The following is a 16,808-nucleotide window of genomic DNA, read 5'->3' on the forward strand; positions in this document are numbered from 1 at the left end:
AGACAGATGGAAAAAGAAAGAAAGAAAAAAAGGGGAGAAGCACCAACGGCCACCATGGTTTCATGTTCTCAATTTCTTATATATCTTTTCATCTCTTTCTAAATTGACTTTCCCATAAGAAAGAAAGTGAGATGGGGAAATGAAAACTGTGAGAATAAAAGAAAGGAGAGGGTTGAGAGGGGCAAGAAACTGTTGAAAAATTTAAAAATTAGAGAGATGCTGGTTTTTTCAGGCAGACTGCAGCGCATCTAATGATATTATTTTATATTTTATCTTTTATTTTGTATATTATGTTTAACATTTTAGGTGGATTATGATCCGAAATAACATATCCAACCAAATCCACCGACAATAAGTTTTGCTCACCTCTAAAACTTGTAATTTAATTATTAAGGTATGGTTTGAAAATTTGAGATTTTGTTATTATCTGCACAATGAAATAATAGTGTTGAAATAAATAATTATTGGATGATTTTAAATTTCAAATTAAAAAAAATCATGATAATTTTATTTAAATCTAAATTTAAAATTTAAGATTTGTCTAATCTTTAATTTTGGATTTTGATTTGAATCAAAATCTTAAAATTATATTTGGAGATGGGATTTGATTCGCATTCAAATTCTGGATCTTGATATGAATCTAAATCATTTATCTATAAATTGGGATGAGGGGGTAATTAGAGGGAAAAAAAAATTATTCGTAACAAAAATTTGTTCAAAATTATACCTATTTATAATTAGGTTTATCATAGAGGTTTAAGAATATAACAAATTAATTTTTCATTGATATTTTTTTTAAATCCATAAAATTATTAGATATAAAATTGAAAGTTTAAGAATTTAATAGATACTAAGTTTATGAACCAAATTTATAACTTAATTTTAAGTTTTTTATTAAGATAATAGTAGTGTTGAATTCACCGTCAAAAAAATTAGTAGTGTTGAATTGATAATAGTTTTTTTACTAAAAATAATTATAACAATAATTATGTTTTAGTTATGTTAAAAGGGTTTTAACAACATTATGGTGTCATTTGGACTTCATCCATCCCACGTGACTACATCAGACATTTTTTCTCAAATAAATAAAAGCATGAATTTTTAATTAAAAATTTTGGTTAATTTTAATTTAATTTAATTTTATGCATCTTTATGGCAATTAATCAAAATATGTATAGCATGGGATTGGATAGTCTCCGTTTGAGTTGTGGAATTCATTTTCCTAAATCCTTTTATGAACTATTAAACTCTTCTACAATATTCTACTTCACTTTGAATTTGTTATTTTATAACTTTTATATTCTGTATCTTCAATTTTTTTCTTATATTCACCCATTCCATTTATTCTAGACTCAATCAACCCTTCACAATAAATTGGAACAAAATTTCAAATTATTTAGTTACAAAATATTTTGATATTAACTTGAGACAAAATACATGCTCTAGATTATATGTCATCTATATATGATGTTTTAATATGACTAAGTCTAAAATAAAAATCATACACGTACTTTTATTAATTAATTTGAAAATGAAATAATTTTTTTTCCTTTAGTTCATTTTAGCTTTCTACTCTGAAAATATTCATTTTAGTTCCTATAGTGATCATTTACTTTACTTTACACTAAAAAATGAAAATTTTAGTCACTTTTTACAAAAATTTATTACATATTTTACAGATATTGGAAACTTTTAGTGTAAACCTTTCAAGTGTCGTATTGAAATTGTGATAGAAAAAAAAAAGATTAAATGAAATGTAAGGACGTAGGGATCCATGTGTAAACATAGTATCTATTTAAATACGCTCGGATGACCCCTTCTCATATGTATATAACCTAGCCCTATTCCGGATGAACGATCCAAAATGGTCACCTTTAAAAAGACAGGGAGCAAAATGAATATTTTGAAAGTAGAGCGATTAAAATAAACAACAATCAAGGTAGAAACACCAAACTAATGTTTTAACCATATAGAAAATTTAAAATTAAGTATTAATTAATTTCATAAGTTAGAAAATATAATATCATTTACTCTCTATGCATTTATTGGGTGAGTTATGATTTAATAAACACGTAAGTTTTTTACTTTTTTGTACAAAAATACATATTTTACCAAATGGTATGGTAAGAGGTGAACGTGAGAGTGAGTGCCGATTTGATTTCAAAGGGGAAGGGGAAGGGGAAGGGGAAGGGGAAGGGCATAGAAGGAATAAGGAAAAAGAATGCAAAAGAAGGGGGATGGAGAGTGTCGACACTATAAGGCTCATTGTTAAGCAAAAAGTCATAAGTGTTGTTCATTCCTCTGCGTGTGCCCTCCATTTTCCCCAATTATGTCGACACTCTTCTCTTCTCTAATTCCCGTTCCCCCATTCTTCATTCTTCCTCTTCCTCTTCCCCTCTCTCTCTTTCTTCCTTTACCTCTCTATAAACGCCCTTCCCCGCATCCTCCACCGCCGCATCGCCTGAGATTCCCTTTCAGGCGATTCCGCTCTCATGTTCTTCTTTCAGGTATCTCTTCTTCTTTCTTCGTTTTCGTTTTCTTTCTCGGGATTTCCATTTTGTTTCCCTCATGGGGTTTTTTCTTTTTCAGGATTTCTTCCAGATGCTCTGTCTTCAGCGTCTCCGTGATCAAACGCGTCTTCTCTCCCGTAACTTCCTTTTACCTATTTCTTAATTGGTGTATTTGTCTTGCTTTGATTTCTAGGTTTTACTGATTATTTGGTTAATGAATGAACGAGTGAATGAATGTTTCTTTGGTTTTTCGATTTGCGATCAAACAGAGTCCCTTCTGCGGACCATATCCGAATCAATGGGGAACTCGTCCTGCGGCGTTTCCGAGTTGGAGCTCTGTCGAGACGAATCTGCGGCGCTCAATTTCAAGCTCATCGCCATCGCCTCGATTCTCGCGTCGGGGGTGATTGGAATAGCGATCCCGTTATTCGGAAAGCAGCGGCGGTTACTGAAAACGGATGGGAATCTATTCGTCGCGGCCAAGGCGTTCGCCGCCGGCGTCATTCTCGCCACCGCGTTCGTCCACATGCTCCCCGACGGATCCAAGGCTCTCTCCGATCCGTGCTTGCCGGAATTTCCCTGGTCCAAATTCCCCTTCTCGGGATTCTTCGCGATGATGGCTTCGCTGGTGACGCTGCTCGTCGACTTCGTCGGAACTCAGTACTACGAGCGGAAACAGGGGCTGATCCGATCGAACGAGGAACCGAATCGGGTCGGATCCGCCGATTCCGGGTTGGAAACGGGGATTCTCCCGGCCGGAGATTCGAACGGGAAGGTGTTCGGCGAAGAGGAAGGCGGTGGGATGCACATCGTCGGAATCCATGCCCACGCGGCGCACCACCGACACAGTCATCCGCAGGGGAAGGACGCATGTGATGGGCACGTGACTCACCACCATCAGGCCCACGGCCACGGCCACTCCCATGGTCTCGACGGCGACGATGACGAAAGTGGCGTACGACATGTCGTTGTTTCCCAGGTAATTAATTTCTTCATATTTTCTTTTTTTAACTTATTTTGTGTCGTTTCGTTTACGTTCCCCTTATTCTCTTCTCACCTCGAAATGTCAATGTTGCTTAACTTATAGACATACTCTTTCTATTATTTTTCTTTTTTCTCTTTTTTTTTTTCCTTATGAGAAATGCAATAAGATGTTCACTAAAGTCAACGAGCGAAAAATTAAATGTTTTCAAAATTAAGACGTAGTTTCTAAAATTTTATTTTTTATTTTTGAAATTTAGCTAGTAGTTCAAATCTTTTCTTTGAGAAGGAGAAAATTACGATGAATTAAACACAATTTTAACAAACGAAAGCATTATATGTTAATAGTTGAATTTCAAGTTTTTTATGGGAGAAACAGGAAAGAATTTCAATCTACCTTTAAAAGTTAAATTTTTGTCAAATTCTTTACTTTTTTTTTAGAGTTAGTATCTTTTTTTTTGGTTTAATATTTTATTTTTAAGGAATACGTGTCTACTCATTTCATTAATTGTTGAAATTTCAGGCAAATTTCAAAAAGTAATAATAGTTTATATATAATTCACTGTACTATATTTTTTTTGAAAAAAAAAAAACAAAGTTTGAGAGCAATCAAACATAACATGCAAGAGGAAAACAACAAAAGCAGAATAATGACAATAAAGTTAAAATGTATTGCAATATAAAAGGACAAGATATTTGAAAAATAAACTCCCAAATATTTATTTAAATATTGGTTTATTTTTTTCCTTGGGGAAGCAGATTTTGGAGCTGGGAATAGTGTCACATTCAGTGATAATTGGGCTATCTCTGGGAGTGTCCCACAGCCCATGCACCATAAGACCATTAATAGCAGCCCTATCATTCCATCAATTCTTTGAGGGCTTTGCCCTTGGTGGCTGCATCTCTCAGGCTCAGTTCAGCACCCTCTCCACCTCTCTCATGGCTGCCTTCTTCGCCGTCACCACGCCCGTCGGGATCGCCATCGGTGCTGCCATTGCCTCCTCCTACAACCCCAACAGCACCGGGGCGCTGGTTGCCGAGGGCATTTTGGACTCTCTATCGGCGGGAATTCTGGTGTACATGGCTCTGGTTGATTTGATAGCGGCCGACTTTCTCAGCAAGAGGATGAGCTGCAATTTTAGGCTCCAAGTTGTTTCGTATTGTACTCTCTTTCTTGGCGCGGGATTGATGTCTTCGCTCGCGCTTTGGGCTTGATGTTTAGCTATACTATGGACTTCGTTCTTTTCTTTTGGGAGGAAATTGTGTTAGATTAGAATTTAAGGGAAAAGGTAGACGATGTTAGCAAATTATTGGTGTTTTAAGAAGGGTGTGAAAATACCCAACCCATCCATCAGGTAGATTATGTACAATTAAATCAATTCTTAGTTTTTTGTTGCAAAAGAAAGACAATGATTCTGATTTTGGCTTCTCTTTTAAGAAAAGTTAAACTAAACTTGTTTATAAAATTGTTTTTGAATGTTTGGTTGAATTTTAATTTTAATGTAGTTTGGAACAATAATTTTTATACACATGTGGTGTATTTTATGAGTCTAAAACTATTGTTTTTAATAAATTAGTGTACTAATTAGATTCGAATCAACTTTAATTTAATAAGTCAAAGTCAACATTTTTTTTTTTTTTTGATAAAGAGTCGAAGTCGATATGCTTATAACTCAATTGGTCAAACTCAATTGGTCAAAAATTGACCAGAAAATAACTAATAAGGCAAGTTCATAAGTTGTATAAGGGGGCTAAAATAGGGTTAATTAGAAACGGTTAGCAGTATGAACCACAATAAATATTTATTTTTATTTCAATTGATTTTAATTCAGATTCACATAAGGAAATGAGAATTATATGTAGCTCTTGAAATGGACTACTTACCATACCGACACTTTCCATTGAAATGATTAAAAAAATAATAATAATAAGAAACAAACATATAGAAATTAATAAATGTCACCAACTAAGAGAGAGAAGAGACTGGACCGACAAGTGAGGCCCATTACCAGGCCCATTGGGATTCTCTCTCTCTTCGTTTAATTAAAAATTATTCACTTTTTTTACTTTGATGCCAGATTTTATTTGATGAGCTTTTATAGCTTTTTATAACAACCACTAAAGAAAAAAGTGTGCAAATGTGTGGCATTCAGTGGCAGCTCTATAAATTTTTATTTTAAATAATTTACTCAGTACGCAATTCTAAGAAATTTATTCAAATTCGAAATGAATAATAAATTTAATACATCCTACGAGATTTTTATATTATGAATCCAGTGCACGATACAGAAGAAAAAAAATGCATCTTAAATAATTAATTCTCAAATTGCCAATTTTTTAGATTCTGTAAAATTCAAATAAAAAAATATATAGATAAAAATAATTGAATTGATAGAAAGGAAGAAAATTCTATATTTTAAAATCAATAATTACATTTTTTTTTCAATTTTGCCAATGACATCAGTTTCTTTTCTTCCAAACTAAATCATCTTTTTCCTTCTTTAAAAATCAGTAAAATGCTAAAAATAATAATAAAAGAGATAAAAATCTTGAACGCAGTTGTCGGGGGTTGGGTCAGGCGATCACCGCTAAACCAGAGGTGGGCTTGTTAACTGAAGTTAAACTGTGACTAAATATCATATACATTACAAAGTTTTAGGACTCGAGTTCTCTAGACCGATACTGTATCCATTTGAAAGTTGAGCCATAAAGTCAACCTGAACATAATTCAATGACTAAGATATGTTGGATTTTTAATAGTGAAAGAAAGTAAAACTTGAAGATATTGAGAAAACCGTTGAGTATACAAATTTAACATCCAGAAATTAAATTTGTATATTAAGAATTTGAAATTTATTTTACATTTGTAACAATTTCATTATTTATTTCATGAAGTTGTTTTTGTGTCAATTTTGTGTTATGTAACTTTATTTTGTTAAAGTTACGTGTTGTTAAACTTGAAGTTATACTTCAAATGAGAAGTTTTTCTTCATGTTGTTAAAGTTGAACTTAATTTACGTCAATTTTATCCTTCTATTTAAAAGTTTTCACTATCACTAGGACAATTGATCTCTAAATACAAATTTCTCTCTAATCTATTGTCTCTATAGATGTGTTTCTCTCATTCCAGTTCTTTCAACTAATATACACCACTATATTATTTTGTCAATTATTTTTTTTCTCAAATTATTTTTTTCATTAATTATTGAATCATCAAAAGAACGATTAATTATTGAGTAAAAACAAAGAGTTAAGATAATACCAAAAATTAAGATAGGATTGGTCAAGTTTTGTCTCTTTGTTTCTAATAATATTAATTGAAAAGATTATAGTTGTTTTAATATAATTAATAATAAAATATCACAAAACATAAAGAATTAAAATGGGTAAAGTTTTATTTCTATAAATTAATTATAAAAAAGTTGATGTTTCGAAAAAAAATAAATAAAAAAAGTTATGACTTATTTGTAATTATAATTAATAAGTTTTCTCCTACCATTATATAAATAATTGTTATTTTTTTATTATTTCTCTAATGTTTTGTCAGCCAAAACTTAAGAGTTTTTCTTTTTGTAGTTTTTCTTTTTTCATTTGTTTGGTTTCTTCATGTCTTGTATTTTTTTTTTTCATATTTTAAGCTTCAATTTTTAGTTTTTCTTTTAATTATAATGCAACGTGAATAATTGTTACTATTACATATAACAAATAATTTATTTAAGAAAAACCTAAAAATGACATACTTACTTTCTTTTCAATGACTCAAATGACTCAAATAAGAAATCAACACAGTTTTATTTTTTCTAGAAATTGTTATTTTTAGGAAAAAAAAATGGTGAAAATTTAGGAATATGTGTTAAATTATTTATTCTTTTTTGGTGTATTTCACTCATGAAAATTTGTAAGTAACACTGTTTCTCAATTTTTTTAGTCACTAAATTTGGGTGATGGAATCTACGACAACGTCAATTTTATGAGTGGTGAATAACACGTTGGTGAGATAAAAACGTGGAGAGAAAAAAGAGTCAAATTGTATTAAACTTTTTTATTGTTTAATTAATTTTTATACTTTTAAACTCTAAAATAAAACTATGAAACTTTTCTGGTTGTTTTTTACTAGTATATTATAAAGTTTGTTATAAATATGTAAAATTTGGTAGTTGGTAAGAAATTCTTTTTGTTCCTTATGTCAAAAAGGGCACGTGAGGTCCGACTGATGCTATTTTAGTAGCTCATGATTGGTTCTCTTTTTAATTTTTTTTAAAAAAATTATTTCAACTTTTACTTTGAATTTAATATATAAATAGTATAGTGTGTGTGTGATGAAATAATTGAAAATCTGAGCTACCTAACATGCCTGGAATCTCTAAATATTTAATTCATTTGCAATATGTTTTTTAGTGTTCGAGATTCTTTAAATTATTTTAATGGAATAAAAAAATAAATGTATCTCTTATGAATCTTCAATAATTTGAATTTGTTTGTGCACTTCGTCTTTGTCTAGTTGTTTTCTAATTTGAAAACATACCTGAAAATTGAAATTTTAGTAAATTTTGGAAGTAATATTAGATTTTTATTTTTTTAAAAAGGGTTCATTTTCAAAGTTGAGATATCTCATGGCATAAATGTAATTTTGAATACAAACTTTTAATTTCATGGCATTGTAATTTGTATAATCTTTTCGATTTCTCGCTAATTCACCCATTAGATTTGATCAAAAAAACTTCCAAAGCTTACTAATTTAATGAAAATCCTATTTTGCATAAAATTAAATTTGATTAATGCACAAAATCGAATATTAAAGTAATTCCACCAACACTTAAAAATTTCAAAAAAAAAAAATATATCTCTATTGTCATTTTTTAGGAATCCTATTAAGTTAATCCCATATATATGTTTTATAATAGGAAAAAAAAATCAATTTTTGCCCCTAAACTTAGTGATTTGTATCGATTTTCACCCCAGACTTTCAGTTTCATCAGATTGTCAGTTAAATCACCCCAAACACATAGATAAATGTTGCAAATTGAATATATCAAGAAATATAAAGCATAAATTGAAAGTTCAATGATCGATTAAACACAAAATTAAAAACTTAGAGACTTATTAGATTAAGCTGAGAGACTAGTTATACATTTTCCAAAGTTCAAACTTGATTTGATGCAAACTTGAAACTTCATTTACTAAGAAAGAAAAAAAAAACTTAGAAAGTTTATCTACTAAACTTAGAATTTAACTATTAATTTACCCTATAGGATATATATATTTATATATATCATGGAAAGATAAGGGTTGGAAATAGTGGCTAAAAGTGAATATCCCATCTCATATTGGATTGGACCCAATACAAATACTATTTCAAAAAAATGGCTACCACTTTCAAACACATTCTCCCACTATTTATTAAATTATTAGGAAAAAGAAAAAAACCATAACTTGAAGAGAGGAAAAGATAAGCAAGTCCCCACACTCTCCTAGCTTCAATCCCACCCATGAATTCTACTTCATCTCACACCATTCAAAGTTATTATCTTCTCCCCTTCAATAAATAAACCCTTCAATTTTTCATGTCATCTTGACAATGAAATTATTATTAATTTTAAATATATCTTTTTTTTTTAAGTTCAACGCACTTGTAGGGGTGGAGATTCGATCATTCCACCTTTTGACCGATGATATATGTCTTAACTAGTTAAACTGTATTCAGGTTGACTTATTGACAAAAAAATTGAATGGTATATTCAAGTCCATGACACTATTTTTTTTTCCAATGAGTCCATGACACTTAAATTATTTTATAGAACAAAGAGAAAAAACAAAAGACATTTTAAGACTAACCAAAGGGCATGGTAAAATATGTAATATAAAAAAAAAGATATGCAACACATAGAAAATATAAATCGAACTAAACATAATTCAAATAGTTAAGATATGTATCATTAAACTAAAATGTTGAATGTTCGAATCTCTGCCTCCACATATTGTTGAACTAATTAAAAAAACCAATATAAAGTAAGATTAAGCATTCAGATGAAATTACATAACATGTGTTTCTTAATAATACAATGGCTCAATCGAAAAAAAGGGTTTTTTTCTATTCAAATTCATGACCTTTAGAAGAGATGATTAATGTCTTAACACAAATTAAGTTATACTTAAAATTAACATAAAAAAATTACTTTTCTTTTTTAGTTTAAACAAAGGGCATGGATTAGTCAATGATAACTCATACTTGAACCAACTAAAGTTAAGAACATCGAAGTAAGAAAATCGTAGGATTTGAATCTACGACCCTATTTTAACCACTAAAATATTCTCATATATATATATATATATATTTTCAATAACGCTGAACTATGTTAACTTTAGCAAACTATTCACATATCAATGTTGATTGAATTGTAGAGAAATATTAAAATATTCCCGCTAAAGCGATCATAGCTCAGCAGTAATTGACATATATCTCTAAATCAAGACGCTATAAGTTCGATCTCTCTATTGTACTAAAATATTCTCATCTAAAATAAAGCATAATTATGCTTAAATGCATTAAAATATTCCCATCTAAAATAAAGCATAATTATGCTTAAATGGTTCCCACTTCTCAACAAGACACGATTAGGCATAGACATACAACAACCAAAAACATCTGAGTCAGCTCCCCCATGGATTTGCACACACAACCCTTTTTTTTTTTTTTTTTTTATTTCCATGAGATGGGATTTGAAGATGACCCAATTGAGAAGGAGATTCTGCCAACAAATTTCCTCTGATTTTTATTTTTTGATGAAAATTTCTCACCATTTTATCTTCTCTGATCTTTTATCCAAATTGAGAAAGAAACTTTATGTCCATTGAAACATAATCCCTTCTGGGTATTCATTTTCTTCCATTCATTCCTCACCAAGATCCTCTCTTGGTTTGGTTGGCTGTGCTTTCCTCTCATAGAAATAAAAAAATAAAATAAAATATATCAATTAATTAATTAAAAAGAAATAAATAAAGCTTGTCCTTTTCAAACCTAGGTGCGCCGTCACGCACCACCCACCACCTACACCAAATCTCGTCCTCTTATTTCTATCGATAATCTCGAGAATTCTCGGGGGTCCCTACTTTTTTCTCTAAAATTTTTCGCTCGATAAATTTTAAATGTAATAAATATAAGAGACTAAATTGAAACTAAAAATATCTATATAGTTCAATAAATAAAGTATTTATTATCGATGATATGATTTAGATCTATGACTAAAAAAATTCAATTATGATATTAAAAATAAGGGAAAAAAAAGAGGCGAAGAAGAAATGAAGATAGCTCCCTCTTGCTTGCATTGCAACAAAAGGACGCAATTTTGTATTAATACTGAATTTTTCTTAGTTTGTGGAAAGGAGTGAAGTTGGCTATATTATCTCCTTCTCTTCAGTCTTCCATGGAATGACATAGCCAAAAAGCTTCGATAAAAAGGCCGAAGCTTTTTTTGGTTCCCAACAACCCCATTTCTTTTCTCTCTTTCGGCGGAAACCATGGACCGGGCGCGGCGGTTGGCCAACCGGGCGACGCTGAGGCATCTGGTTTCAGCGTCGAGACGCCACCGTCAAATCGATCAGCCATTGTTGAATTCCTCCCCTGTTTCCTTCACGCCTTCCAGGTACGTCTCTTCGCTGTCTCCTTATTCCTTCGCCAAATCCAGAGGGGGGATTTCAGATTCATTTCTCCCCCGAAATGGAATCGGAATCGGGTCCCAGAGCCGTTCGATTTCCGTTGAGGCATTGAAACCCAGCGATACGTTCCCTCGTCGCCATAACTCTGCAACCCCTGAAGAACAGAGTAAAATGGCGGAGTCTTGTGGGTTTGATTCCCTCGATTCCCTTGTCGATGCCACTGTCCCCAAATCGATTAGGCTCCAATCCATGAAATTCTCCAAGTTCGATGAGGGTTTAACGGAGAGCCAAATGATTGAACATATGCAGAATTTGGCTTCTAAGAACAAGATTTTCAAGTCTTATATAGGGATGGGGTATTATAATACTTTTGTTCCGCCTGTTATTTTGAGGAACATAATGGAGAATCCTGCTTGGTATACTCAGTATACGCCGTATCAGGCTGAGATTTCTCAGGGTCGTCTTGAATCTCTGCTTAATTATCAAACCTTAATCACAGATCTCACTGGTCTCCCCATGTCCAATGCCTCATTGCTTGATGAAGGGACTGCGGCTGCTGAGGCCATGGCAATGTGTAACAACATCCTCAAGGGGAAGAAGAAAACGTTTATAATTTCAAATAACTGCCACCCGCAAACGATTGATATTTGTGTCACTCGAGCGGCGGGGTTCGATCTTAAAGTGGTGACTGCTGATCTTAAGGATATCGATTACAAGTCGGGCGATGTTTGTGGTGTTCTTGTTCAGTATCCTGGCACTGAGGGGGAGGTGTTGGACTATGGGGAGTTCGTTAAGAATGCTCATGCTAATGGGGTTAAGGTTGTGATGGCTTCCGATCTTCTGGCGTTGACGCTGTTGAAGTCACCAGGTGAATTGGGGGCCGATATCGTTGTTGGTTCTGCACAAAGGTTTGGTGTTCCAATGGGGTATGGAGGTCCTCATGCTGCTTTTTTGGCCACCTCTCAAGAATATAAGAGGATGATGCCAGGGAGAATTATTGGTGTCAGTGTCGATTCGTCGGGCAAGCCTGCGCTTCGTATGGCGATGCAGACGAGGGAGCAGCATATCAGGAGGGACAAGGCTACCAGCAACATTTGTACTGCTCAGGTATTGAGATTACAATTCTTGTGTTCATTTTGTGAAGCATGGATTAGTTATTATGTATGTTATTGTGAGTTGGCTTTTGCTTCAAACGTATGTTCGTTTGTGCAGGCGTTACTGGCGAACATGGCTGCGATGTACGCCGTATATCACGGACCAAAAGGCCTCAAAGCCATTGCAGAGAGAGTTCATGGTCTTGCTGGTGCATTTGCTGTCGGACTGAAGAAATTGGGCGCAGCAGAAGTTCAAGCTCTTCCCTTCTTTGACACTGTGAAGGTTAAGGTTGCTGATGCAAATGCAATTGCAGATGCTGCTAACAAGAGTGGGATTAATCTGCGAATCATCAACAAAAACACGGTAACTATCTGTTGCATCGATCGTTTAATAAAATTCATCTCATGTCGTGTGACTAACGACTAATGGATTGTCTTTCAGATCACTGTTGCTTTCGATGAAACGACAACTTTGGAGGATGTTGATAACCTGTTTTCAGTTTTTTCTGGTGGAAAGGCAGTGAGTATTTGTATCTAAATTTGCCATAACAGTCTTCTTTCCATGATCTCATTTTCATGTGCGAGTATATCTATGTTGTTGTTGTTCTTGTACAGGTTCCATTTACCGCTGCATCTCTTGCGCCCGAGGTCGAGAACGCTATCCCTTCAGGGCTAGTACGGGAGAGCCCGTACCTTAGCCACCCGATCTTTAACTCGTACGCATCCTCCGTAATCCTAATAACAAACATCAAATCATCACTAAAACAGGAAGTTCACATGTGTCTTATATGCTGCTGCATCAGGTACCACACAGAGCATGAACTGCTGAGGTACATCCATAAGTTGCAGTCAAAGGACCTTTCGCTATGCCACAGTATGATCCCGCTCGGGTCGTGCACGATGAAGCTGAATGCCACGGCGGAAATGATGCCCGTGACGTGGCCCGGTTTCACCGACCTTCACCCTTTTGCCCCCATTGAACAGTCTCAGGGCTATCAGGTAGTTAGTTACCTTGTTTAGGAGGGACAAAGGAAACATCTTATGCTATCGGATGATTCGACACTAATCTGAGAAGTCGAATTGATGTGGTTATTGTTGTTTGCAATTGCAAATGTGCAGGAGATGTTCAGTGATTTGGGTGACCTGTTATGCTCGATAACTGGGTTTGATTCATTCTCGTTGCAACCAAATGCTGGTGCCGCTGGAGAGTATGCTGGCCTCATGGTCATTCGTGCTTACCATAAGGTAACTTTTTTTAGATAAAAAAAATTGATGACCGAAAAAGATGGATGCATACGGAGATCGAAAGAGAAAATAGAATAAATAGGTATCAATTTTTTGGTTGTAAGTAGCAATCACTTTTTTTTAGTTATAAATTTTTTTTTTTATGACAACGGGCGTCTTTTTTCTTCCTTTGCAAAATAATAATAATAATAATAATAATAATAATAATAATAATAAATTGTTGTGCAGTCCTAACTCGTAAGGCACCGCCCAACCCTGATCCAAATTTGTTTCCTTTTTAAATTTAATTTTTTGGAAACTAATTAAATTAGTAAATGGCATGAATACTATTTTTCATTTAAAATATCTAGTGTGATATATTTATTATTATTTGCTCAATTTTTAATTTTCTGTTTTCTTGTCAAAGAGAAAATGAATAAGATCTTGTTTAATAATCAACTTTTTGTCGACTATTTTATAACTATCCAATTACGATCTTATTATTATTATATATATATATACAAAATTTTATAAGTACGATTCTATAGTTCTATCATTATATTTACACTAGAGAGAAAAATAAGTTATGGGGAGGGAAGAGTGAGAAAAAATTAGAAAAATACAAGTTAGAAAAAGAGAAATAACATTTATAGAAAATAATATAGAGAGAAGTTTAAAGAGATTTATGAAAGAGAAAACATAAGTTAGAGAAAAGTTAGAAATGGGAGAGAAAATGAGAGAGATTTTAGAGAGAGGTATGTTGGAGACGGGAGAGAAAATATGTTAAAGTGAGGAAGAGTGTTGAGAAGAAAAAATATGAAATTTCAAAAAATATAAATTTTGTAATAATAAAAAACTATTTATAATTTCAAAAACATTTTTCAAATTTTCAAAAACAGAAAAAAAAAGCTTATCAAACGAGCATATTTTCCAAAAATCTAAAATAAAAAACCAAATAGTGATTTGGGTATATTTTGTAAAGAAATTGTCACGAATGATGAAAGCGAACATAGCGCAATAGTAATTGGTATATATTTTCATCCCAGAAGTTGCGAGTTCAAATTTTCACCCCACATGTTGTACTCAAGAAAAAATAATATTGTCACGAGCTGAGAAATTCTACATCCCTCTCAGAAATTCTCCTTGCTTCAAGTTCAATTTATTTGTAGCATTTCTCAGAAAAACAAAAGAAAAGAAGTTCATTGGCAAACTATGTATGTAATAACTCAAACATTTGCAGGCAAGAGGAGACCACCACCGGAATGTGTGTATCATTCCGCTATCGGCCCACGGGACGAACCCAGCAAGTGCAGCAATGTGCGGAATGAAGATCGTGTCAGTGGGGACAGATTCAAAGGGGAACATAAACATTGCAGAGCTGAAGAAGGCTGCAGAAGCCAACAAGGAGAACCTCTCAGCTCTGATGGTGAGTGAGTAAGTGTAAACTAGAGGTAAATGTGTAAAGTAAAAGTTGAGCAATTGGTTTGGTTTGATAGGTTACGTATCCTTCGACGCATGGAGTTTACGAAGAAGGGATCGACGAGATCTGCAAGATCATTCACGACAATGGTGGCCAAGTCTACATGGATGGTGCCAACATGAATGCCCAGGCATCTCTTCCTTGTCTCTCACATATTCTGTTTCCTTCACTTGCAATCAAATATTTCTTCATTGACAGTAGATTTTGGTTGTGTTCAGGTGGGTTTAACAAGCCCAGGTTGGATTGGAGCTGATGTTTGCCATCTCAATCTCCACAAAACATTTTGCATTCCCCATGGAGGAGGTGGCCCTGGCATGGGTCCTATTGGTGTCAAGAAGCACTTGGCTCCATTTTTGCCTTCACATCCTGTGGTAACATATCTCACTCTTTCATTTCATTGCCATCTTATTTCCTGTACAGTAGATATTGTTACTTGACCGTTGATTTGGTATTTTACACTCTGTATTCTGAAGATTCCTACTGGAGGCATACCTGCTCCTGACAACGCACAGCCTCTTGGAACTATAGCTGCTGCCCCATGGGGCTCTGCCCTTATTCTCCCAATATCTTACACTTACATAGCCATGATGGGGTCCAAGGGTCTGACCGATGCGTCTAAGATCGCTATTCTGAATGCAAACTACATGGCCAAACGTTTAGAGGTTCTTGATTCTTTTGAGAGTTTGGTGCCTTGTACATGGTTTAGAATAGATGCTAAAATTTCTGCTGACTTTCAATTCTCATGAGCCTTTTTATTTGCTTTGGAAACTGCAGAACTATTACCCTGTTCTTTTCCGTGGTGTCAATGGAACGGTTGCCCATGAATTCATCATCGACTTGAGAGGCTTCAAGGTAACTTTTTACTTCAGAGTCTTTGTCGAAGTTTATTCCAAACTGTTGGCCCATTTTTGTTGTGCAATTGTGATAGCAAACTGCTGGAATAGAGCCTGAAGATGTTGCTAAACGTCTAATGGACTACGGTTTCCATGCACCCACCATGTCATGGCCAGTACCAGGCACACTCATGATCGAACCCACAGAAAGTGAAAGCAAGGTAGCCTTCCTTTTCACATATCCTCTCACCCGATTCCGTTACTTTTTCTATTTTCCTTTCCACCTCACTTTACGTCTCACTCCCGGCTATTGAACATATTTTGCAGGCCGAGTTGGATAGATTCTGTGATGCTCTTATTTCGATCAGAGAAGAAATCGCCCAGATCGAGAAAGGAAAAGCTGATATCAACAACAATGTCCTAAAGGTGAGGTCTTCACCATAGTTCAACAATTTTTCATCTAATAGACAGACCCAAACAAGGATCATATTTGCCTTCATTAAATGCAGTGTGCTCCTCATCCACCATCTCTGCTAATGGGAGATGCATGGACAAAGCCGTACTCTAGGGAATATGCAGCTTTTCCAGCTTCCTGGCTCAGGGCTTCCAAGTTCTGGCCAACCACAGGTACACAAACTTATTCAATTGTCACTGCCTAGTTTTCGTCGACATTTACTCCCCTCCTCTTACTGATAATGGAATCTTTGTGGTCGTTTCAGGACGTGTTGACAATGTGTATGGTGATCGCAACCTGATATGCACCCTACAGCCAGCGAATCAGGTTGTCGAAGAAGCAGCAGCAGCCACTGCTTAGTTTCCTGCTCAACACTTCTTCCTGCAAGACTCTCAATGATATTATATCTTCTCTCTACTCCTGATCCTGTGTACATACGTTGCCAATATTCATATTTGTCATTTTCACTTTCCTGATATGTTAAAAATTACAAGTTGCTGCAATACAACATTGTTGCTGATTGCAACCACAACTTATTGTAGTAATTGTCACCCTTGCACCCTTCTTTTTTCCTGT

The 16,808-nt window shown here is 34.1% G+C and overlaps 2 protein-coding genes across 2 annotated transcripts; both read left to right on the forward strand.

The window, feature by feature from the left end:
* The first annotated feature begins 2,261 nt into the window (after nt 1-2,261).
* ZIP9 (ZIP metal ion transporter family) lies at nt 2,262-4,913 on the forward strand. The gene is made up of 4 exons (XM_022275630.2): nt 2,262-2,507; nt 2,590-2,647; nt 2,780-3,489; nt 4,251-4,913. Exons 1-4 carry the CDS (start codon nt 2,493-2,495, stop codon nt 4,704-4,706), a joined length of 1,239 nt encoding a protein of 412 aa, XP_022131322.2. The 5' UTR covers nt 2,262-2,492; the 3' UTR covers nt 4,707-4,913.
* Nucleotides 4,914-10,818: 5,905 nt separating this feature from the next.
* On the forward strand, nt 10,819-16,805 carry GLDP1 (glycine decarboxylase P-protein 1). Its single transcript, XM_022276345.2, has 15 exons — nt 10,819-12,254; nt 12,360-12,605; nt 12,684-12,761; nt 12,857-12,957; nt 13,045-13,240; nt 13,361-13,486; nt 14,706-14,891; nt 14,962-15,075; nt 15,164-15,316; nt 15,419-15,607; nt 15,720-15,797; nt 15,874-15,999; nt 16,106-16,204; nt 16,288-16,405; nt 16,498-16,805. Exons 1-15 carry the CDS (start codon nt 11,010-11,012, stop codon nt 16,590-16,592), a joined length of 3,150 nt encoding a protein of 1,049 aa, XP_022132037.1. The 5' UTR covers nt 10,819-11,009; the 3' UTR covers nt 16,593-16,805.
* The last annotated feature ends 3 nt before the right edge of the window (nt 16,806-16,808 follow it).

The sequence above is a fragment of the Momordica charantia genome, assembly GCF_013281855.1.
Source record: "Momordica charantia cultivar OHB3-1 chromosome 8 unlocalized genomic scaffold, Mcharantia_2.0 BLBB01000008.1, whole genome shotgun sequence".
NCBI lineage: Eukaryota > Viridiplantae > Streptophyta > Magnoliopsida > Cucurbitales > Cucurbitaceae > Momordica > Momordica charantia.

Coding starts and splice junctions, on each gene's coding strand:
- GLDP1 (XM_022276345.2), top strand. CDS start 11,010: ATGGACCGGGCGCGGCGGTTGGCCAACCGGGCGACGCTGAGGCATCTG. Junction 15,317..15,418: donor TTTTGCCTTCACATCCTGTG/GTAACATATCTC, acceptor TGTATTCTGAAG/ATTCCTACTGGAGGCATACC. Junction 15,798..15,873: donor TCGACTTGAGAGGCTTCAAG/GTAACTTTTTAC, acceptor CAATTGTGATAG/CAAACTGCTGGAATAGAGCC.
- ZIP9 (XM_022275630.2), top strand. Junction 2,648..2,779: donor TCAAACGCGTCTTCTCTCCC/GTAACTTCCTTT, acceptor GCGATCAAACAG/AGTCCCTTCTGCGGACCATA. Junction 3,490..4,250: donor GACATGTCGTTGTTTCCCAG/GTAATTAATTTC, acceptor TTGGGGAAGCAG/ATTTTGGAGCTGGGAATAGT.